This window comes from Numida meleagris, chromosome 1 (assembly GCF_002078875.1).
Source record: "Numida meleagris isolate 19003 breed g44 Domestic line chromosome 1, NumMel1.0, whole genome shotgun sequence".
In the NCBI taxonomy this organism is placed as follows: Eukaryota; Metazoa; Chordata; class Aves; order Galliformes; family Numididae; genus Numida; species Numida meleagris.
Genome location: NC_034409.1, coordinates 116,776,936 through 116,800,845, shown reverse-complemented (window position 1 = coordinate 116,800,845; position 23,910 = coordinate 116,776,936). Strand labels below are relative to the sequence as shown.

At 40.3% G+C, this 23,910-nt stretch overlaps 1 protein-coding gene across 1 annotated transcript in view; it reads left to right on the top strand.

Annotated features, from left to right (window-relative positions):
* The window catches only part of SMS (spermine synthase), a 51,394-nt gene extending 39,410 nt beyond the window's left edge, over positions 1-11,984 (top strand). Inside the window, exons 10-11 of the mRNA XM_021408915.1 lie at positions 6,259-6,374; positions 9,172-11,984. Of these exons, the coding sequence (XP_021264590.1) occupies positions 6,259-6,374; positions 9,172-9,214 (159 nt within the window). The 3' untranslated portion in view covers positions 9,215-11,984. The remainder of the gene's footprint in view (positions 1-6,258; positions 6,375-9,171) is intronic.

The window sequence follows — 23,910 nt, the reverse complement described above, 5'->3', positions numbered from 1 at the left end:
CTAGGTTTGATGCTGGGACTTTTATGCTCTTGAGTATCTCCTTGCTTGTTAGTCATTCTGAAGTGCGGAAGGAAAGAAACCCTGGCTTTGTTCAACTCCTTCGTTACTACAAAATAAAATAGAAAACTGTTAAAAGTAAAAATGAAACTTCTCCAGTATACTGTGACAGACAAGATATCCAGGAGCAGTGTCATTTAGAGTAAGTTGTGTAAAAATGATATGTAGGAAATGGGCAGGTATGGAGAGAGACCCTTCGTCTCCTTCCAAATCACTGGTTTACTTTCTAAAGTCAGAAGAAGCATGATGACTTAAATTTAGCCAAACTAGTTGATGAACACATCCGCTTTATAGTGAGGTAAAGTTAGCTGGAACTCCCAGTGCTAATTTAAACAACCTTCATATTTCTTACTGCTTTATTTTAGGGAGTTGTTTTTTTATCATTTGCCCAGAACTGTATTTGTTATTTAAATCATTGTGTAATACTTGGTAAAAACCTAGAAACTAACATCCTGTGCCTTTCACATCTCATTGGGTGTTGCTTGCACTATACCCGAGAATCATAGACTTCCATCCGGATACAAAGGGGACCCAAAGGGTCACTGAGTGCAGTTCCAGGCTCAACACAGGATTGTGTGGAAAAAATGGCAGAAAGAAAACAGATGGGCAATTTTAAGAGCTGGACTCAACAATCCTTATGGGTCCCTTCCAACTTGGCATATTCTATGATTCTACTGCAGAATTTATGTCTTGTGAAAGCTAAGGATAATTGGTGTTTGGAGATTGGTGTGAGCTGTCAAGATGTGTACAAGCGTTGAGCGCACTGAATGTGAAAAGAGTGATGCGGTTCAGGAATTGTCAGTCGTGAGCTAGGTAATGAGATCGGGTAATCTCAAAGTTTAAAACTACCTTTTGCGTCAAAGGGGTGCTTGGTAAGGGTAAAAAGAGAAAAGTTAGCATTCCCCCATTTCTTCTCCGTTGAATTGTTTGAAATGGAATCAGGGCCACAGGGAGAGGAATCTGGTAAGGTGTCTGTATATGCTGCAAATTAACAAAACCATGTGAGGGGAAAACGTCTGCTTTTGCTATTTCCCTTCAAAAATTGCTGAGTCATAAGTTTAAACTATATTAAACACTCTGGTCAACACCAGCTGAATAATTAGTGGCTGTTTAGAAGACAAAATGTGTTGCTCTAGCATTTCACTATTTTTGTTGTGTGGAAGACTTTATGTTTTATCTCATTGATCCTTGTATTGCATTCTGGGCATGGTTCCCTTCGTCATATTTTAGTGATGAGAGACCATCTAAATGCAGTTGGCATCATTATTAGCACTGTAGTCTTAGTCAATACAGCCATTCATGTCTTAATGAAAGACGTTAATAATAGTGATTTTTTTTAATACCTTTTGTTATTGCTGAGATGAGTTCATATATGTTTTGTAGGCTTAATTTTCAGCTTTTTCTTGAGTAAAGCTGAATAATTACAAAAAAAAATTGTAACTGTGGTGCTATAAAAACCTGCTGTGTGTGTCCTGAAGGAGAGGTTGAAGTATATAGCCTTTAAGTAAGGTCTAGGTGTGTAGACTGGGGAGCCATGGGTTTGAAAAGTAAAATTGCTTATTGCCATGTTTCATTGTTCCAGTAATTTGTTTGTCACACTGTTTGCAATGATTTCAGTTGCTGAAAAAGGGAGGAAGAATAAATACTGAAACAGCAGACTGGGAAACTTGTCTATAGACCCTTGGATCTCATTGGGTATCCTATTAAACTTCCTCTGTAGTACTGGTATGCTTTGTAAATTACCTAGCAGTATTTTCTATTTATGACTCAAATTATACACACAGGTTGTTTTTTAGGTGTGTGGTTTTTTTCTTTAGCGTTCAGTCTGATGTTGAAACAAAATTATATGTTTGGTAAAGGGCGGCTGAACGAAGTAACTGCTGCAGTGACCTAGATAATAATAGGTTACTAAACAAGTGCTACAGTAGTCTGTTGTGCTTTGTGCAGTTGTGCTGAGTTAGTACTCATATCATAACTTTTTACCAATCTCCTTCTGTTTTCTGAAGGCTACAGAGATTGTTAAACCCATCTGAAACCAAGTATGATTATTGAGCGTAAGGGATGCCATCTTCCTTTACAAAATAACCACGTACACCAAGTTTGTACATGGAATATAATCAAAATTGTAATTAAATCCATGTTCTATGCAAGTTCTCTTGAACGAGAATTTTTGGAAATGCAGATTTTTAAAAGATGCGGTGCATAGGATTTTTTTTTAATTCAAAGTTTTTTTCTCTGGAAGCATAAATGTATAAATACATCATAGTGGAAAAAAATGCTACCAATATTGAGAAGTAGAAAATACCGTTCAAATCCCAAAGTCAGACTGTGCTTTAAAAGCTTTATTTCTGTTTATCGCCTGATGTTATATGTAAAAAATGATGTTGATGGGAGATGTGTTGTAGGCATACTTGTTTTTGTAAGAGCTCAGGTTGTTTCAGCCTCTGCCTTGTTTATAAAAGCATCTGTGCATCTATTCACTGAACTCATCTGAGTTCCTCACTGTGTGAGAATTGACTTTCAGTTGCATTTGTATGCACTTATTATTTTAAGGCCATTTTTAAACATCTGGGATCACTGCGAAACAGAAGTTAAACAGTGAGGTGCGGATTTCTTAAATAAATACTGATCTCCGAGAGTTACACGTTGCAGCATGTTAACAGAGGGACTTACAAATGTGAAGTACAGGTAGTGTGGTATTTTGGAAGTGTTGAATGAATCCTTTGTTCCTGGAGTCCTAATGGAACTTGTCCTTCATTTTGAGTTAGAGGTCCTGAAGTATTGAATTAGGTGTGCCTATGAGAGACCTATAGTGTTTAATTAAATCTGGTTCCTTCTTTGTTGAAGGAATAATTTCAGTCAGATGCAAGTTACTCATGTTATCTGAGGGCAGGAGGGGGCAAGATATCTTGTTCTATAATGGGAAAAAAAAAAAGTGCAAACATTTCCAGAAGTTGCTTAGAGCAGTATTGCTGTGCTATGGGCAGAGTCTGTTGCTTTGGGCTTTCTTCTTCTTTACATGCTCTGAACTTTGCAAGAAAAAAAGATGAAAAGCAGTACTTTCTTACAGAGTACTTTTGCTGGAAGGCTTTTGGCCTGTCCAGTCATGAAGAGAAAGGGTCGTTCTGGAAATAAAAAGCTGGCAGTATTAGAAATCTTTTTTTTTTTTTTTTTTTTTTTAACCAAAAAGACTAGCAACCTTCTTTTTTTTTTTTTAAAGATACTGTTCTTTTCTCCCATATAAAAAACTCGTTGAAATTTTTTTTTACTGTCATAATATAAAAATAAACACAGCAGGAGCAGAACAACTTTTTTTTTTTTTTTTTAACTAGATCATTTTCTTTCTAATACATATACAAGGGCTGCTCCAAAAGTAATGCCTCCTATTTTATTATGTTGGCTCACAGTGACAGAGGCAGATAATGGCGGTATGGCAGTAGAGGTTGGATCTTCCACCAGTATTCCATCAAATTTGGTTCCATGCAACAGATGTCAGCGGAGAGACAGTGACAAAATGGTGTCTGGCATGGAAGTGCAGGTGAAGCACAGGTGTGCTATTGATTTCCTCCATGCAGAAAAAATGGCACCCACTGACATTCATTTACACTTGCTGAGCATTTATCTGGGTGTTGTAATATTTACTGATACATCCAACCAGTGGTTGTAAGCACAGTGAGGCAGTGAGAGGTGTGTTGCAGCAGTGGTGACAGTAGGTCACCTTGACTAGTGCAGATTGTTACGAGCATGCAGGCTCTTGTTCAGTGCTGGTGAAAATGCATAGCTAATGGTGGTGACTGTGTTGGAAAAAGTGTTTTGTGACTGAGAATTTGCTCTGTTAAGTAGCATTCTTGTCCTCTTTGTGTCTGATGTAGTTTCCATGGCAGTATATAGGAGGCATTACTTACAGAGCAACCTACGTATTTCTGTCTTGAGACTAATATTATGACCTGAGATAAACTGTAGTCTTCTGTGCCATGGGTCTCTTGTCATCATTTTGTGAGACTGTGGCTCATACGCTAGGTTACTAGGAGCTGTGTACACATGTAAGTGTACATGAAAGTTGTTTTTTTTGATGTCTTTCTTTGTCTTCTGTAGTAAGAAGACTACTGTTCTTCCACTAGAAGTGATAGAATGTATGGAAGGCTGAGGAGGTTTTTACATTGAAAATACCTCTGGAGAAATGCTACTTAGTGCTTCGGTTTTGACTCATAAGAAATCTGAGGAAGAAAGTAGACTTTGTGACTTGGTAAAGGTAATTGGCATTTGTACCATAAGCTGGTAAACCCAGCCATTTGGGAGAGATGGGGACTCGTGTCTCCTGAAGATGTCTCATTCTGACCCACATAAGGGTTCACATATGGGTAGATTTAATGGTTTGTGTGGCTGTTTCTGTGCAATGTGCTGCATAGTTAGACTTCATGTTTGGAGCCTGCTGGTTGAGCTGCAGATTCCTCATGAGGGAGATGGAGGGAGAAGACCACAAATGAATTAATCTGTCTGTCAGCAGGCTGAGGACTGCTAACGTTTTCTCACCCTTGACCAGGATTGAAGAGCGTCTCATCTCTGTGCTGTGCTGCAGCAGAAGTACATTCACATTGAGCAGGTCCTTATTTGGCACCTCATACCTGAGACACTGAGTCATCTGTAGACTTCGCAGAATATATATAACTTCATTTTAAATTATTTTTATTGTGTTTGCCATGTACCTCGGAAGTCATTGGTTAAAGTGTCATGTGTTCTACTTAGTTGTGTAGAAGCTGCACTCTGTTTTTTTTGGGGGGTGGTAGTTCTCTTCATACGTTTGGGTGGGCCTGAGTGACTGAAGTAGCAGATTCAACAAAGGAGGTAAAAGCCCAGAAGAACAGATGCACAGAGCCAGGTGGAAAATTTACCTTGAACCTCTAAGGAGAAGGAAGAAATGCTTTCTGTATGAGCTGTACCTCAGTCCTAGAACGTGGAAAATAAGAAAGTGTAGAAAGGAATGAAGGTAGGAGAAGGAAAGAGGATAGCAGAAATTCACAGCTGAAGTTTTGTGACTGAAGAGAAAATCCTACAGTGAAGTCTTCTTGATGACTTTCTTGCTGAATGGTTTAGATCCTCCTGGAGATTGTTTGAACCATTCAAATGAGTGAGTTAGTTATGTGTTTTGTTTTGTTTGAAACCTGTAATAAGTGCCTCATGGGCACTTATGAACTCTCATGAGGAGAGTTCATAGCCAAATGATGAGTGTAAAATGTCGTTCTAGTACAATGTGCCAGCTATTATGTGGATTTTTGTGTGCACGTTTTTGTTGTTGTTGTTTCTTTTTTAAATAAAAATAGGAATCAATGTGTGCAAGTATGAAGAACACAGAGTTAAACATTTTCTTGCTAGACTTTGTATTGATGCATGGAGAGCATCACCTTTGGTTAAGTAGTTAATTAACTTTGTTACAGTCGATCTGGATTATTTGGTCTTGTTGTTATTGATGCCCTGCTTACTTTGTCTATTAATATGGTAACTTTTTATAGGTGGTGTTTTTGTTTTTTAAGAAAAAAACACTGAATTGGGAAGATAAGGACATCATATGTATGTGTGTTTAAATATGCAGTTATATACTACTATTCTTAGATTATACATAGAACCAAAAGAAAACGTAAATCAGAGGAATCAGTTCTATTTCAGATGTACAACAGCTTAAGACTGTGGCTTACAGCCACGGAACTTGTGTGATTTGTTTTGTCATATTGTTTTATGGAAGAATTGATTTAAAATGAACAGACTATGTTTTTTATACTGCATTTTAATATTTTAAGACCTAGGCGATGTTAAATAATAGAGAAAATCTGGGTATTTTAATGCTATTTACTGATATGTTCAAGCAATCATAAAGCAAATGGTTATTGTGTAAATGTTACAGCTAAACAACACGCAGTGATCTGTTCTAACTGGAAGCCGTAATGCAATAGTTACTTCTGCTAATGAGAAGATAGATAATTCCCCCGTACTTACTCTTTCTTGAAAATACACAAATTGTTTTTTGCTGTAGGCAGAATGAAGGCAAGCTGTTCAATATTTGCCTTGTAAATGTTAAATGTTAAGAATTGCTTCTGTATGGTTTTAAAGTATATGGGAGCTTTTCATTAATGTCAGTGTGTATATATTAATCTGCAGTTGTGCTTCTTTGCTTGATTATAACCAGGAATTTTATTTTTTCTTCAGGGAAACTGTATCAATCTGACCGATGCCTTGACTCTGTATGAAGAACAACTTAGTAGGCTTTATTGTCCTGTGGAGTTTTCAAAAGAAATCGTGTGCGTTCCCTCCTACATGGAATTGTATCCTTAAAGACTGAGAAAGTGCAGAGAATGTGTATTAATAAACCAAGTAAGCCTAGATGGCTTGGAGGTAATGAACTTGAATGCAAGAAGGCAGTTCTATCTTCAAAAATATTAATATAATTCATTTACTATGAAAAAAAAACTGCAATTTTATTTTGAATATAATTGAAGGAATTATTTTTTTAAAGGTGCCATAAATTCACAGGTGGCGAAATGATCAGCACCTTTCAAGATCTGGCTGTGTTTTTCTTAATGTTTTCAAGTGTTGTCAGGTGTATTATTTATGCAGTGTAGAATGTCAGGCCTAAAGTATTAAATAATACTTTACTAAAGTAAAGTATTAAATAATACTTTAAATATATCAAAAATTTTACTTCTTTCTTTTGAATAGTACGTTTAAATATTTCTAGTAAGCAAACATACTTTTAACAAAAATATTATTTCAAGTGGCCATTAAATAGAGTAACTGAGCTTGAAAGTGAACAGTACTTAAAGAGAAATGAGGGAAGTTTTCTTAGTGTACTTTTTCTGACTGAATTAAAAACCTGGTGATATAGCAGTGTAGGTGCAAGAATATTAAAAAAGTTATCATGATGACTTCAGATTAGCCCAAAGTAAGATGCCATTAAAATATTTTCAGTTCTGACTTTCAATTTGGTTTTGGACCTCTGATATCCCTTCATCTGTACTTTGTACTTTTATCACCTTTCTTGAAACTTAAATTTCCAAGTAGAAGGTGGTATGTATCTGGATGGAAGATTATACCTACGTGCTGTTTCACAGATGACTGAGATGTAGAAATTTGCAGTAGAGTTGTGACAGTAATTAAAAAATACAGGTTTTATATCTTTCTTCTGAAAATGGCATATGATATTCATTCAGATTCATGAAACCTGTTGACCAATTGAATGAATCTTTTGACTTAATGCAAATGCTGATTTTCATAACGTGACAAAAATTAGCTGTATGCATACCTCAGTGTGGCCAAAATGCTAAGCAAGCTTACCACATTTTATAGCTACATTTTCTTTGCCTACTTCCTGAATAGTTGTGTATAATTGCTGCTTGAAATTCTGGTATTTACCAGTGTTGCTGTGGGTCTCATCTGAAATTCAAGTAGCTATTGACATAAAAACCAACTTTATTGTAAGGAAAGCGTGTGTGTCCGTGAGGTCTCTACCATGGCCCTGTAATGAACATGCAGGCTCCCATCTGGAGTGTGTGTGACCTTGCTGTGTGAGCAGGAGAATCTATCTTTATGTGAGTTTACTTTGGTTATATTAAGTTTTAAATTCCAGAAATCTGTGACTTACTCAGCTGCTGTTGCTGCAATTCTAAAAAAGGGTGATGCCTGTGTCTCACTCTCTCATCTGCTCATTTGTAAGCTGATGGAATTACATAACTTTGACCTCTCACATGCTCAGCACGGCAAGAAGGTTCCTGAGGATCAGCTGTCCTTGCTGACAGGAGCATCCTCAGAGAATCATGGCTTGAGCGTAGCTGTTGCATGGCTGTTGTCAACAGTTTACGGGCGTTTGGCCCGGTTCCGTGACAAAAGGGGATGGGGGATCCATGGGCCCACGCCCCGGGAAAAGGGGAAAAGGGTAAGGAGATGGCCCTGAGAGCAAAGAACAGCGGCAACAATCTGAGGAGAAACAAACTAATTTACTAAATAAGATATCGGAATGCAAAACAACACACTATAATACAATATAATTACAATTTAAGCTGATAAATCCAATACAGAGAGAGAGAATGTCCCAAAATCAAGGTAGGCCTCACTCTACTGCTGACGATAAGACAGCTGGAGAGCGAGGTGCTGCCAAGACGAGAGACGGCGGAAAAAGGGACGAGGTCTCGTGATCTGCAAGTTTTTATACTGTGAGCTTTTATCTTTTCCCTCCGGCTGGAAATGGTAACAGAGGAGAAAAGTACCGTGGGGACTGTAGTAGTCCTTCTCTTCTGAGAACCAGGTATATTCACTACATGATGTTATGATGTGGAATACCAATAATTGAAAATCACAAAACCATGACAGCTGTGTTGAAGCTGGATCCTTCTCCCAGCAAAGGACCACTAGCGATTACTGATGCAGCTTATAGTTGCTTTTGCTTCTAGCTAAGTCTAGGTGATACTTTTCAAAAAGCAGAACTTTGTATTTGGACACCTGAGGCCAACATCACAGAATCCTATAGAGAAAAGCCTAGGCAAAATTTAGATGTATCTTTTCAAGTGAGCATTCAGCAGAACCCCTGTTGAGGCAGTTAAGATGCAGTTAAATGTTTACCCAGTAAGATATTTGGACACCTAGCGTTCAGCTACTGAACATTTCAGTATTAATGGTGTGTCTAGTCATGTCTGCAGTAGGAATTCACAAATTAGTTAGCTGGATGTTACCTTCCTATTGGAGCTTCCTCCTTAGCTATTGAGAAGGTGAGTGAGAGGGATCCCAGTTTGGTGATCAGAGACTTGGAGTTTTAGTTGCTCATCCTGATGTACTTATGTAGTTTGTTCAGTGGTTGCAATGCAGAGTGCACAGCCTGAAAATCTGCAGCAAGGATTAGAAGATGGGTTTGCAGAGGATTTCAGTTTCAGTGGGACTGGGATTCCCTTTGGAACTGCTGAGCAAAAAAGAGAATCCAGAGAGATTTCGCTGTTGAAGTTTTTACCTACCCCATTTCTATGAGCTGTGAGTTTTCAGAATTGAAAGATAAGTGAAAAGAGCTACTTCCATTTTAACTTTGTATGACATAGTTTTGTTTTGTTTTTTTCCTTGACTGCTTATTTTCTTCAGGTGGGTGTTCTACACTATTTGGAAGAAACAAACTGAAGTCTGAACATCAAGATTATTCTAAATGTACATGCTACATGAAGCATATAGGCCTGCCACATGGTGCATATTGGCATCTGGAACCTTTAAATTATATGCTGTAGATGATCCTGAAACTTAGTCATGCTATTGATTGTGAATTCTTTAAATGTTTTTTTTTATTGTTATTTTAATTTAAAAGCAAATGAAAAATGTATATTTTGATGAGCTAGGGTGTTATTTTTGAAAGTCAACTTAAAGATGAGTAAGCAGCAAACCTGTATAGCTGCTGAATGCACTGAACCTTTAGAATGTGATCCTTTTTAGTTTTTGTAGGTCTTCACAAACTTTTTGATTAAAAAAGACATCTTGAGCATTTCATCCCTGAGGGTGGTCCATGGAGCTTGTTTTTCTTGTTCGTTTACCACCAGATTATTTTTTTTAATCTGTTGTGCTTTTTAAGGATGGAGGGCTTTTTCTTTGATATTTGGAATTTAATACTACAGTGTTTCCATTTAGAGAAGACAGGCATAAGAGGAAAAAAAAAAAAGGGGAGGGAGAGTGGAACGGGACCTTCTGAAAGAATACCCCCAAATCCTTTGTTGCAAAGGGAATAAAGCTAGATAGCTAATTTTAAACTTTATTTACCGTAGTTTCATTCATTCATCATATTGCTGTCATCTCTTCTGCAGGAGAAAAGAGTCCTTGACCTTTCACCTCATGGACATCTTTAGCTGCTGCCGTATTGATTATTTAGATTTTGATATGGATGTAACAGTAGTTTATAGAGGTACTTTGAACTCTGTCAGCTTGAAAATTAAGGCTGATATCTCACTACAATGCAAGAAATTAAGTCTATTAAGGTTCTTGTGAACATACATTCCTCAGCCTTATGGGAAGCACTAGATTCTTGAAGAAGGAAAAATCACTTAACAGGGAAAACAAATGTGAGTGTGATCTAGATTCATGTTCACCAGTATTTCTTGAAAGTTTTGGAGCAAATAGATATACTTCAGTGGGGTAAGTCCAGGTTGTATTTCTCTAGCCTGACCAAGTTGTGGGGCTCTTGCTGAATTACACACTTGCAGTTTAAAAATCTGGAAGTTCAGAAGCATTGTAGTTTTGTTCTGAAAGATAAAACATTTTTCTTAAATTGCTTATCATGTTGTCATAAAAGTTATATTTTTATAAGAGTGTTCTTATGTACTAAAAGTTTGCTTTCAGTGTTTAAAAGATTCCACTTCAGAGGAGATAGGAAGGATGTAACCATTCTGTACATTTCTGTACACTGCCAAGATAGAATAAAAAGTACACTATCTCAAAACACATAATTATGTTTTTCCTTCAACACCTAGGATTCATATTTTCTTAGTTTAGTTGGAGGGAGTTGATTTGTGTTTTTTCCCCCACATAACCAAAATGATACTGTTCACAAAAAAAGATTACACTCTTAGGATCTGTACTCTTAAACCGTACATAAAGAAGAACAGTTTTGCTGCATCCCATATGCATAAACAGTTGATGAAATTGGAGTGACCCGTGTGGAATTGCAGAGTGATACTGGAAAAACTTGTAAAAATTTGCCCTTTATTTCATATGTGCAGCTGTACTGTTAAACTGCTTTCAGTTTGGAGAACCAAGAAGTGTTCTCCTGTCTTATTGTTTCAAGTGATTCTAGCTGATGCTGATTCTTAGATACACATGGGTCACAGTTCTTGGCCCATGTATCCTGAAGTGCCCCCAAAGAGCAGATCCTCCAATGGAACGGGAGGAGAGAAAAGTGCTGAATGTTTTAGCTCTATTTTATCCATCCCCTGTTATTTCCTGTAACCTCGTAGTAGCTCTTCATTTATGATACAGGACCATGATCAGTATATTGTGTAGGTACAAACAAATGCAGATGTCTTGTAAGCAGTTACGTGTACCCTTACCATGGCAAGCATGAATATTCCCATTAATCCTTAGTGTGATTACCACGTAGGTGGTATTAAGCACGCAGGCATTCACTAAGACAGGGCTTACAGCATGTTTTCCAGAGTGAGCTTGGTAGATCTAGAAGTCAGTCACAACAAGTAGGGGTGGGTTGTTTTTTAGCAAAGACACATGTGAACTGGAAGATGGCTTGCTAGGCTTGCTGGCTTGCTGTACCAAGGCTAGCCCATTGTTTAGCAGATATGTTTCCTGAATACAGAGATGCTGGGTGTGCAGGGGTGCTCTGTAATCCCCTGTCATGACCAAGGGACTTGGATTAGGTGTTTGTAGGTGAGAGTCAGCAGTGCTTTCAACTGATAACAGTACAGAGATCTGGGGGATTTTTTTTTAACTTTCTAATGTAGGATTTTTAAAGTGATAGATATAGTGTAAAGCAGTTCAGCAAACACTGAATATTACCTTTTATTTTTAAGTTGCTGAATTGATTCTGAGCAAGTATATACACACTGTCAGTTTTTATTTATTTGTTGCTGTAGTATAGGGTTGTTTTCGTTTTTAAGGGCAGGAAAATAAACTGCTTTGTGTTAGAATTTTCAAAAGCAAACTGCAACAGCTGTTTGGTTTTCCATGTTTAAGGCCAGTTAGGAATAGCTATCATTGCTACACTATGTATGCAAACAGTTCCCAAGACACAGTTAACATTATGGTTTTCTGAATTATTCTTTGCACTAAATGCTGCTTCCACCTAGAAATGTGACTTAGATACTTAAAAACTTGATGATAATTTGTGCAAAGAGAAGACTTCTGGCTTTGTATCTACTGCATCAGTGCAGTGCACGTGTTAAAATAAAGGTACGCTATTACTGCTTGTGTGTGGATTTTTAAATGCATTGTGGATTCAGTGCTAAGGTGGCAGAATTAATGGGTACGGTGCTTACCACTGTACCTTTTTCATTTGTCACCTAACAAGCATAAAGGCACAGAATGGTCCTTTTACTGAGTATCTTTTCATAGAATCATGGAATGGTTTGGCTTGGAAGGGACCTTAAAGGTCATTGAGCTCCAACTCCCTGCTGTGGGCAGGGCTGCCCCATGCCAGCTCAAGCTGCCCAGGGCCCCATCCAACCTGGCCTTGAGCGCCTCCAGGGATGGGGCACCACAGCTTCTCTGGGAAGCTGGGCCAGCGCCTCACCGCTCTGAGTAAAGAATTCCTTCCTAACATCTTAAAATTTTGTCTCTCTCAGACTATTCAGTTCAGTTATTTTCCACATAATACGTGCTCGGATACAGTGCTGTGTGGTGTGGAACACTGATGTTTGCAGTGTGGGAAATCACTTGAGACTTCAGTGATTTTTTCTGCAGAAAAATATTAATTTACTGGGGAATTCTGTACTTGTTAATTTTTTGGAGGTCTGTAATCTGTTTCTTAGTTTTTCTGCTGAAGTGGCAAGTTGACTTTGAGGGTTGTATGACTCATTGCATAGCACAGAGAAAATACAGAAATGAGACATTAGGAACGATGCAAGATTTGAAACAAGTTTAGGAAGGGAAAGAAGAGCTTGAACAGGATGGGCAAGTTGAAGTCATTAGTGTGGGCTGCAATTCAGAAAGATTAATAATGTCATACAATGAAAGAAGAATGTGATTTCGGAGAAAGACTGTAGAGATTAACATAAATTCCAGCTAACTGGGAGGGAGACATACGCACATTTGCTTTAAGTACAGCGGTAGCAGATGACTTGGTAGTTAGGGAAAAGAAAGGAGAAGGTTGTAACTTCTTAAGAAAAGGTCACAGAGGGTAGGATAAAGAGTCATTTTAAATGCCTGCATGCACAACAGGGAAGATGGTTAGTTGTCTCTTGCATCTTTATTTTTACCACTTGGGGTTTGAGGTGTTGACAACTTGCTAGAAGGAATAAGGTGTTGGGACAAGTGAGAGGGGGAAGAGCGCTCTGTTTCTTATTTTAATTTAGAAATAGGAGATTGCAAATGATGGTGCCTGAGGGCAATAGGAGGAAGTTGATAAAGCCCACAGAGAGAAAGGGAGTATTTGGAAAGTTTGAAATGCTGAACGAGCAAGTGAGAAAGTAGCAGCAGAGGAATGGAGTGCAGGAGTGATTAATAGCACAGAACATGGAGCTGCCTTTTTGGCACGTGAGCAGTTAACCCTTGCTTTAGGAACTGAGTGAAGAAGTTCATGCAGTGTTGGTACGTTTGAGTGAACTTGAGCTGCAGAGGTAGAAATGGAGGAAGGAGAAAGGGAGGAAAAGAGAGAGAAGCGTACTTCATGACTGAAAGCACGATGAGAAGTACACCTGCACTGTGTTGCAAAAAGGGTTATGTCAAGTGTAGAAAGGATGGAGGAGCAAGAGCAGTTAAGATGGGAAGTGTCTGGGGGCAATGAGCCAGGAGGATGAACCAGCAAAAGAAAAGCACAACAAATATGATGGGGTGGGGGAGCATGTGTATGCTCGTTGCACTGCCTGGCCTACCCTCTGTAGGTATTGGAGGAAGGGAGAGAGATGTGAAATGTGGGGTGTGAGGCTTATATTCTATTTTTTCCTAAGGAAAGATGACAAGATGACTTCTAAGTACTCTAAGATAAAGAGAATGATAATACTGGAAATGAAATGGTGATTAAAACAAAACTGCTCAGAATAAGGGAGTATTCAGTGCAGACAAATTACCCAAGCAAATAAATAGAAAATTAATGGGATTTAACTGTGTTGTGAGTTGTCAATGTGAGCATGGAGTGGTCAAAGGCAGAAGCTTTCCAGTGGCGTCTCTGCTGTCTTCGGCTCATGGAATTGGGAAAACGACTCTGAAATGGTAAGGGTATGAAAACAAAACAGTAACCAAAACCAGAAAGTGCTGCCACAACATCTACAGGGTTTTTCTTTGGACTTCAAAGTAGTGTGACTACTTCATTGTATATAATTTCAAAGAACAGTAAGTTTCATGACCTCAGTGAGCACTGCACAGCACGTAGTGCCATATTGCCTGTGGAGCACTGTTAGTACGACTTACTTAGACCCAAAGATAAAAATATTTTATTGATGTACAACGGAAACATCTTACTGTCTGAGTAACATTTGTATATACAGAGACAAGCATCAGTGGCACAGTAAAGCAAGAGTCTAAGCAGATGAGACTAGCAAAGCTGGGTATGTACAGCTATGTGAAGCCTTTCTGATTTTGGTAGCTGCTAATGTTACCCAGCACTTCCCTGTTTGACTTTATTCTTTAGTTAATTATCAAAACTGATGCTTCCATTTGTTTAAACAAAAGTATTTTATTCCATGCCTTGTCCAAATTCTGCTTACACTTCACACTGGGACATCCCGGGAAATTTTCTCCTAATGATTGGCTTCTCTTGCAGTGCTTTTATGTATTTTTGATGACTTTTTGTAACCACGAGTTAGTTGGAATGAAAGGGTGACTGCAAATGAATTTTTCAGGCAGCAAGTTCTTGAATGTTCATATTTAAAAACACCAGTGAAGACTAACAGAATAATAAATGGAATGAGCATTAACTTCTATTTTTTAATAAGATAACATCCTTTTTGAAGATTTTACCTGTGTCATGTTAAAAAAAAAAAGTAGTTTCTGCTGCCTTTATGACATTCTTTCATTATGACTGTTAAATACTAGGAAGAGGGAAGCTATCTGCTCACAGCTTCTGGTTGGTTGGATTTAAGACAGTCATATATCTTAAGAAGTTACACTTAAAATGTGCCTCAAGTCTACTTTGGTTTCTTGTCCATCTAGGTAGTGAAGTCCTTTGTGCCTTTAGCCTGTGGTGGCTGGTAACACCTCTGCCTGTGTGAAAGGAAGAACTGAGTGTGCTTAAGACTGCAGCAGGGATCGGGCAGTGCTAAGGAAAGCAGAGACAACCTCTCTGGCTCCCACATGCTGACCTATAAGCAGAATAAGTTCAATGAAAAACTGTGTGCATAGAATGTGGTCATACAGCTGGCATACACCTGCTGCTGTTGCATCCAGCACCAACAGTTGCTTGTAGCCCTGAGTTTTGGGCACGCTTACTGTACTTGCCTCTTGTCTCTTCTGGTTCTTTGCAGGTACAGAGTGAGCTTGGGAAAGACTTCCACGTTATTGATAGAGCTAATGGTCGTAATGATGGGCAGCAAGGTCCTGTGCTTCCATTATGTGTGCTTCTGTGTTGTTTGAGACACTGTATGGAGTGTAGGTGAGGAACTGGTGAAGGCACCCCAAGAGCTGAAGGCTGATCCAAGCTAGTCCAGTCTTGCAGTGCACAGGAGATAGGGACAGTGCATGGAGGAATGCAGTATGCTTATAAGGTACCGAACAACTTGCTCCTCCTCTCACATACACTGAGTGTCAAAACTCCAGGCTGTCACTTGCATGTCCAATAATGCGCAGTGTCAGGTGGCAGCACCACAATCCAGCACCCGCTTTGATGATCTTTACCGCTTCTAACAAAAATGAGCATTAGCATAGAGGTGTCTTGCTGCTGGCTCAGAGCCCTGATGATATGTTAGATGTTGGAATTGGGTGTGATCCCAAACCACCAGCGTGTAGAAGGGGAAGTCGCTGTGCTCGCGTGTCTCCCAAGCTGTTTGCACACAAGCACTGACTGCACGCTCTGCCTCTTGCTGCATCGTGGGGCAGGTGCTGTGCTGGAGGTGTGGAGCAGTGGGCTCTGGTCACCTGGGTTGGTTTGGAGGCCATTTTGGTGCAAGCTGTGGGTGGAGCACCATCAGTATAAGAAATACGGTGATAACTTTAAGTGACTGGGGAAACAGCAGAGGTGAGAGACAGTGCTCATCATGGTAAGCAGAGGGAGAGACAGCCTCATTAACTCGGATGAGTCCCAATCATTTTTAAGATGCTGTCCACTCAGCCTGGGCATATGGAAAAAGTATTTTCACTTCTGGAAGTTTCATCTGTAAATCATGAAGTCAGATGTTGTTAAAGATAACATTTAAAGACTTGAACTGCTGCTAGTTCCTTTTATATATTGTGTATTTTTATTCCATTGGTCACGCTACAACTCTGATGAGAACTTGCTCATGAAATGGACATCACCGGGTTTGCGGAGTCCTTGTTCCCTGAGTCTCTGAGTTCCTATTTTTAACATTTCTAATTTCAAATGCTCATGAATATGCAGAGATGTTTGAAAATTTAATTAACCAGAGCTTCTCAAAGATGATGAATGTTTCAGACTTCTTGACTGAATTGGGTGTTCTCTACAACTTACTCAACCCGCTTCCCAAGGCTGCAGCTCGTGTGAAGGGGTTGCTGTGTCGGCGTTTCTCCTGCTAGCTGTGCCACAGGGCCGTATGGTCCCAGCCATCTTCTCTATGGTCTGACCTCTTCCTTCTCATCCTACATCAGCTCCTCTCCTGTGAGACCCACGGCTCTTCTCTACGTTAGAAAATAAGCCAGAAGAGCCATGAAAGGGGTTGGGGAACTGATTCCGCTACAGCTGCACGGCTGAAATGAACGGATGAGAAAGCAGTCTGTGTTGAAAGTGAACCTGTGGTTCATTGTGTTGCCAGACAAACAGTTGTGCGACAGATTTGTGTGCTGTGAAGGTGTGGGAAATGGTGAGGGCAAGGGGAAAATGCTCAAACGAAGGCTACAGCATCACAGTGCACCCCTGCTTAAGAAATACAAGGGAGGAACTACTAAGGAAGTTGCTCCTTTCTTTCTTGTTATTGTTTTCCTCTGTAGTCACATCTACTGAATCACTGCAGTCATCCAGAAATTTCTGAATAGCGCAGATTTTTGGGAGTAGCTAAAGCTGATCCAGCAGGGGCCACATGCTACTCTCTAACTGAAATATGGAGAGCTTTATCTGCAGTTTGTGTGGATGCTGCGCACGTAGCTTTTGGGGTTTTGTGTGTGCGCTGTTTTTGATTGCTTGTTAACCTTCACACCTTCAAAACTTTCAAATAACATTCTGCTTATGGCAATCATTTAGCTCTTCCAATTCATTTCAGGTGAATGGACTGATTTTGTTCTTGGAGGTTAGGTTAAAGATGGTGAGAGGAGCCCTGCTCTAGATCTACAAGCATTTCCTTGCCAGGAGCTGACTTCAGGAATACATAGCCAACGCCTGTTTCTTGCAATGTGAGCTCCGTGGCTATAGCTCTACTTTACTACATTCTTTAAAGGAACTGAATACAAGCTTTTATTTCCTTTTTCATTTTTCCTTTCCTGTAGTGAAAAATAAAATAGAAATGTGGTTTTTAGATCCATATCCAAAAGCAGTGCCTCTATACGCTGAATGGCTGTTGCACAGGCAGCACCTTTGTGCTGCACTGAGAACTGCAGCTGGAAGGACGGTGGTGCTCTGCACCCAACACGTGTTATTTATGGGAGTGGAGGAATGTGGGCTCGTTCTGGGTGATGCTTGCGGTCTGGCTGCTCAGCCCCTGCTTGGCTGCCTGGTGACAGCAAGTGAATTACTTTTTCCAGCCAGTGGCAGAAATCTGGCCCTCCTTGAGCAACCAGTTGTGAACAAGTGGCACTCGAATACATCTGAACTTCAAACACACTAACGTACATTTTATGTCGTGCCAATCAAAATACATTTTAATAGCTTCACATCTTTTGCAGTACCTGCAGACTCACACAGCAGAGGATGTTTTTCATTCGGTATTATATGTAACTCAAAATATGTTTATATAGTTGCTTTCATCCCCAGATACAGTGAAGAAAAATAGATGGCAAGCCACAAAAGATTTTATGACGTGAAGCCGAAAACACATGTGATTCCTCTTAAGAGCGTGTTTTCTGAAGGCAAAGGCAGTAACAAAGAGTAATCACGATATAGAATCATAGAATTGCTCAGGTTGGAAAAGACCTTCAAGATGATCAAGTCCAAACGCAGCCTAACCATACTACCCTAACTCTAACAACCCACCACTAAATCATGTCCCTGAGCACCACATCCAAACGGTTTTTAAACACATCCAAGGATGGTGACTCAACCACCTCCCTGGGGAGCCTGTTCCAGTGCTTAACAACCCTTTCCATAAAGAAGTTTCTCCTGATATCCAACCTAAACCTCCCCTGGCACAACATGAGGCCATTTCCCCTTGTCCTGTCACCTGTCACCAGTGAGAAGAGACCAGCCCTGCTCTCACTGCAATCACCTTTCAGGTATTTGAAGAGAGCAATATTGTCTCCCCTCAGCCTCCTCTTCCCCAGACTAACCAGCCACAGTTCCTTTAGTTGCTCCTCATAGGGCATGTTCTCCAAGCCCTTCACCAGCCTTGTTGCCCTTCTTTGGACCTGCCCCAGCACCTCAATGTCCTTTCTGTATTGAGGTGCCCAAAATGTAACGCAGTACTTGAGGTGGGGCCTCACCAATGCTGATACCAATATCATGGTATGAAAGCTTGTAAAGGACTGTGACTTCTTCTGGCTGACGGGCTGAAGTGAGCTGTGTTCAATCATTTCTGATAAACCAGTTCTGGCTCTCAAAAGGAGAGGAAACAAATCAGTGAAGGCCGGCAGCTCAGTTCCAAGCTGGCATGGTGCGCTGCTTTCTCTCAGACTGTGTTTCTGTGGTAAGATCTGGTACCACTGAAAGCCTGTAAGTGCCTAGATGAGAGGAGCAAGTCTTAGACTCTAGTAGGCTTAAAAAAGAACTGGAAGGAAATAGATATCTTTCACTTAAATTAACTGATAGCTCTGTGACTACGTCCATGCACTGGAGCCCGTGCCTGATCTCTCTGTCCCAAGCACATTGCGGTTCCCATTGAGGTGTATCAGTGTTCTCCTGGCCCTGACCACCCTGAGTCTGGAGCAAGTTGAGCCTACATACAGAGTAAAGTGATGCTCAGAAGGTCAGTATGAAATTCCCATTGTGTGTCCTAGCCCAGACAGTCTTGGTATGAGGACTTCCTCTCTGCGTAGATGATGTGGAATCACAGTACCATAGAATACCCCGAGTTGGAAAGGATCCACAAGGATCATGGAGTCGAACCCCTGGCTCCACCCAGGACCACCCAAAATCAAACCCCGTGTCTGAGCGCGTTGTCCAGATGCTCCTTGAATTCCAGCACTTGCGACCATGCCCACTGCCCTGGGCAGCCTTTTCCATGCCCACCGCCCTCTGGTGCAGACCCTTTCCCTAACCCCCAGCTGCCCCTCCCCTGATGCAGCTCCGTGCCGTTCTGCAGGCTCATATTTCTTCTCATTAATTGGTGCTTCAAACCCAATGTTTGTGAAGGCTATTATGTCTTCAGTTAATTGTTGGAATGTATTGCCTGGCTGTACATGTTTTCCTAGTGAAAGCAGATGCCATTAGTATTCCCTGGTCAGTCTTACTGCTGTGCATATTGCAAGATGCTTATTCTATCACTTTATATTAAAAGCATCATCTTGGTAAGAGGTTGGCTCACGTATTGCTGTAAAATTAGGTAATGAATGTCCCATTTCAGTCAGCCAACTGCACCCAGGAAGAGACTGATCACGTTTGTACTAATTTCTAAGAATTGAGCAGAAACCCTTGTTCTAATGACAGTTCTGCAGTTATTTTTTTCCTCTGCTGGGGAAAGGCAATGACAACGAATCGCCACTGATGTTTCCATCCTGCTACCTCCCATTAGAGAGAAGACTCAGAAACTGTGTGTTTACACATTTCTTTGTCAGAGCTTCACTTCAAATTCTCATTTTTGCATTTGTAGTACTTCTGGCCAGTGAAAGCTAAGATGGAAAAAAATCTGATGTTATTTTAACTGTACCGCTGTTTCTCTTCTGTTTTTGCCCTTTACAAACAGAGGTGTGAGTGTTAAGTTATTCTGTTCAGAAACGACATTTGACATTTTTGCTTATGCCCTTTCCAAATCTGTGCTCTCCTCATGCAGATTTGTTCTGATACCAAAATTTGAAAAGTAATCCAGAATACCTGCTTTCCTACTGCAGTATGTTCAGAAATGTCACAAAAAAAGAAACTCACCACATACTTTCCTTTGCTCCTGGATAAATCCTCTACCCAGGCCTGGCAGTGAGCCTGAAGCTAATACTCTTCATTTCCAATGAAATGAAAATATCAGGTACTGACTTTAAGAAGTATACATGAATATAGAAAATCATTTGTGTGAGTGTCCACAAGTTTTATTGAAAGTTACGGGTTTTTTAATCAGGTCCAGTTATAAATCCATAAAAATGTGAGGCAGCAACAAATCTGTGTCTCATAACCTTGTGTCAATAGAGAAAAAAAAGAAAAAAGCCAACAGAAACAACTTAAAAAAAATAAGTACAAAGCTTTATTTTAAATGGAGATGTTGGAAACTTCAGGAAAGGGCTGTCAGGGACATAAGCAATTTGAATTGTAAAGATAATTATATTTGGCTCCAGTTTGGTTCTTGAGAATTTCTGTGACTTGAGGAAAACACATGTTTAGTCTTCATGATTCTGTCCCATGAGGTCTGGGTTTATGATTTCAATGTGAAGTGATCGTGCCTCCCTTTCACGAGACCTTCATCAAATATCCTCCTGAGGTGCTGCTGAGTGTCATTTCTGGACATGGACGCAATCACTGAAGTAGCACCAAGACTAGTTCTGGCAACCATGACAAGTTGCTAGAAGTGTCTCTAGACATACCATATTGTCATGCGATGTTGGATTTAAGACATCATATTTGACATGGGATTCTTCTGGCTTTAATCTATGTGCAAAGTTAATTTTAATTTCATTTTTATATGAGAGAGAGGAAAAAGTAAAATGCATTAAAACTAATTTCAGTTATAGCAATGTGTGGAAGAGCAGATTTTTTTGCCAACCGCTTTTCCTCTGAGAGCAGAGTCTACACAAATGTGCTTTCCCTGCCTCTGCCCTTCATCCCACAGCTGTGCTTGGGAACCTTTGATCTTGCCAGCCAACCTCAACCAGATTTGACAGAGGGGATTTGGACTAAGAGATACTCAGCTCTGAAAACTTTTTGCCAGGATGGAAAGATCTATTGTTTCTGTTATGAAGGCTCCGGCATGTGTATGGCCCTTTGGCTGCACAGGAGAATCTGTCCTGTGGAGGTACATGTAGACATCCTCATGTGAGAACTTTGGGTCCAGAGGAGGGTCATGAAGATTATCAGAGGGCTGAAGCACCTCTCCTATGAAGAAAGGTTGAGGGAGTTGGGCTTGTTCAGCCTGGAGAAGAGAAGGCTCTAGGGAGACCTCATTGCATCCTTACAGTATCTAAAGAGAGCCTATAAACAGGAAGGAGACTGACTTTTTACATGGTCGAATAGTGATAGGACAAGGGGGAATGTCTTTAAACTAAAAGAGGTTTAAGTTAGATATTAGGAAGACATTTTTTACTCAGAGGATGGTGAGGCACTGGCACAGGCTGCCCAGAGAAGCTGTGGATGCCCCATCCCTGCTTCTTCTGGAGTTAAATGTGTACTGCTGTGCTGATACCTTTGGAGAACCAAGTGTGAGAGTAGGCAGGAGGCACTGTGTTTGCAGTCTTTCTTCTCTGAGAGACAGAAGAGCACAGCTGGGGCATTTCCTGGGTGGATGCTGAAAGCAGCTCTGGTGGCTCTTCTCTTTTGGTTGCATATGTTATTGAATATATAGCCCATTACACACCCGAAGATTCATCCATGAAGAACAAAACATTTGGAAACCAAATGTCCTTACTTCTACCACTCGTATAAATCATCCTTGCATTGAAGGCTATAACTAAACATCTGGGTTGAGCACAGGAAGTTATTAAAGCTCTTGTGATGCAGTATTTCTGCATCACAGAAATCGCAGATAGTCCTGTCTTGTCTATACCACTGCACCTGTAGCTGTGGCTGTTGGAAGTATCACATTTCCCAGCAATGTCTTATTCAGTGCAATTCATCTAATGTTCACAATTCAGATAAACAAGGCCAAAATTTTAATAGAATCATAGAATCATGGAATGGTTTGGGTTGGAAGGGACCTTAAAGACCATAGAGCTTCAGCTCCTGCCATGGGCAGGGCTGCCCCCCCACCAGCTCAGGCTGCCCAGGGCCCCATCCAACCTGGCCTTGAGCGCCTCCGGGGATGGGGCACCACAGCTTCTCTGAGCAAGAAGATATGTTGAGATACTCTCAAATATTTTATATATATTTAAATTGTCAGCTACCATGCCTTTCTGCATTCCCTGTTAGTGTGCACAGTGGGAATGGACCCCATATTTAATATGTACCGTGGGATGACAGATGAGGAGGAGAGTATGCAGAAGTGATGGGTGCCCATAAAAAGACTTAAGAATAGTGTGAACATGGCCTTTAGGAGAAGTATTTTTTGTTTAATTTAATCCACTTCTCGAAGAAAAATTGCTGGAAGACATAAAGCAGTTCTCCTTTCTGCTTGACAGCATATGCATTTTTTCATTAAAGTGCTTTTTCAAAAGCAGCTCTCAGAAAGCTTGCAAACTTGAGTGGCTTAACTTTAATCATCCCAGATGTTGGCTTTCAAAGCAAGTTGGTTACAAGCACCTTTTGGTCTGAGAAAGCAATGTTTCCTGCAACAGGGACAAGTTCTTCTTAGAGTAAGAAGAACAACTTAGCCTATTTGGAATAATAATAATAATAACTACAATAAGAATAAGAAAATTATTTGGGGAATTAGAACTGTAGGAGGACAAATTTCTGCTTTGCAGGGCGTTTCCTCCACGTTTGCAGTTGTATGGAAGATGTTGTTTGGAGAAAAGCTTGCCAACAGCAATGTTCAGAGCCTGTTGACTCTCTACTGGGTCTTAATTAATGATCCACATTCTCACAGCTGCACTGAGGCCCTCTATGATGTGACTGCACCACTGGAAAACAATGGAGTTATATATTTCCAGTAGTCTCTCTGAGATGAATAAAGCAACAGTTTTGTCCCAGAATATGGCTGCAGTTGGCTGCAGCATGGAAATTTGGGGATTTCTGTAGCCAAGAGTATCATTTGTAAGATTCAGAGAATTCAGAGATCTAAGGATAAATGGTCAAGCTGTCTTCAAATGCAGCGTGCTGTTTTTTTCTCAAGTACATTGTATGTACTTAGAGCCCAGTCAGCCAGTTCTGGCTGCAACAACTGCATAGTTAAAACAATTCAAGTCTCCATGAAGGAACACCTGAAATGAAATGAAATACAGCATGTCCTTTGACCTTCACACTACAAAGCCAGCATAGACCTCTGATTACACCAGAACTTTACAGGTTCTGCTGTATGCTGTTCTGCTGAAGCCACTCTAGCTGCATCTGCCTGGGTGGTTCTGTCTCCAGCAGTGTGGTATGAATGCTAAAAACGCTTGATAGGCATCATCAGAGCTGTAATGCTTTGACTGCAAAATGCCTCTGTCGAGTTTAACTTATTCCTCTGAGGCAACATTTGCCTCTGAGAGGCAAGCCCTGAATGTGTACCACGAGGACAGCACGTGAGGAAATGCCCTCTGTGACTAACATTGGCAACAACGGAACAAGGAGCAATGGGCACAAACTGGAACACAGGAAGTTCCATACTAACACAAGGAAGAACTTCTTCACTGTCAGAGTGATGGAGCCCTGGAACAGGCTGCCCAGAGAGGAGATGGAATCTCCTTCTCCAGAGATACTCAGGACCCATCTGGACACTTCCCTGCACGGCCTGCTGTAGGGAACTGTTTTAGCAGGCACTTGGGCTAGATGATCTCTAGAGGTCCCTTCCAACCTCTATGGATCTTATATTTCCCCATGCGTTTTGTTCTGTTTTTACCTTTAAATCTGAACTGATTTTTCTGTCTTCATAAAAGTACAGCAATTGTTTTAATGCATTTAAAGAAAGACAAAATATTTTCCAG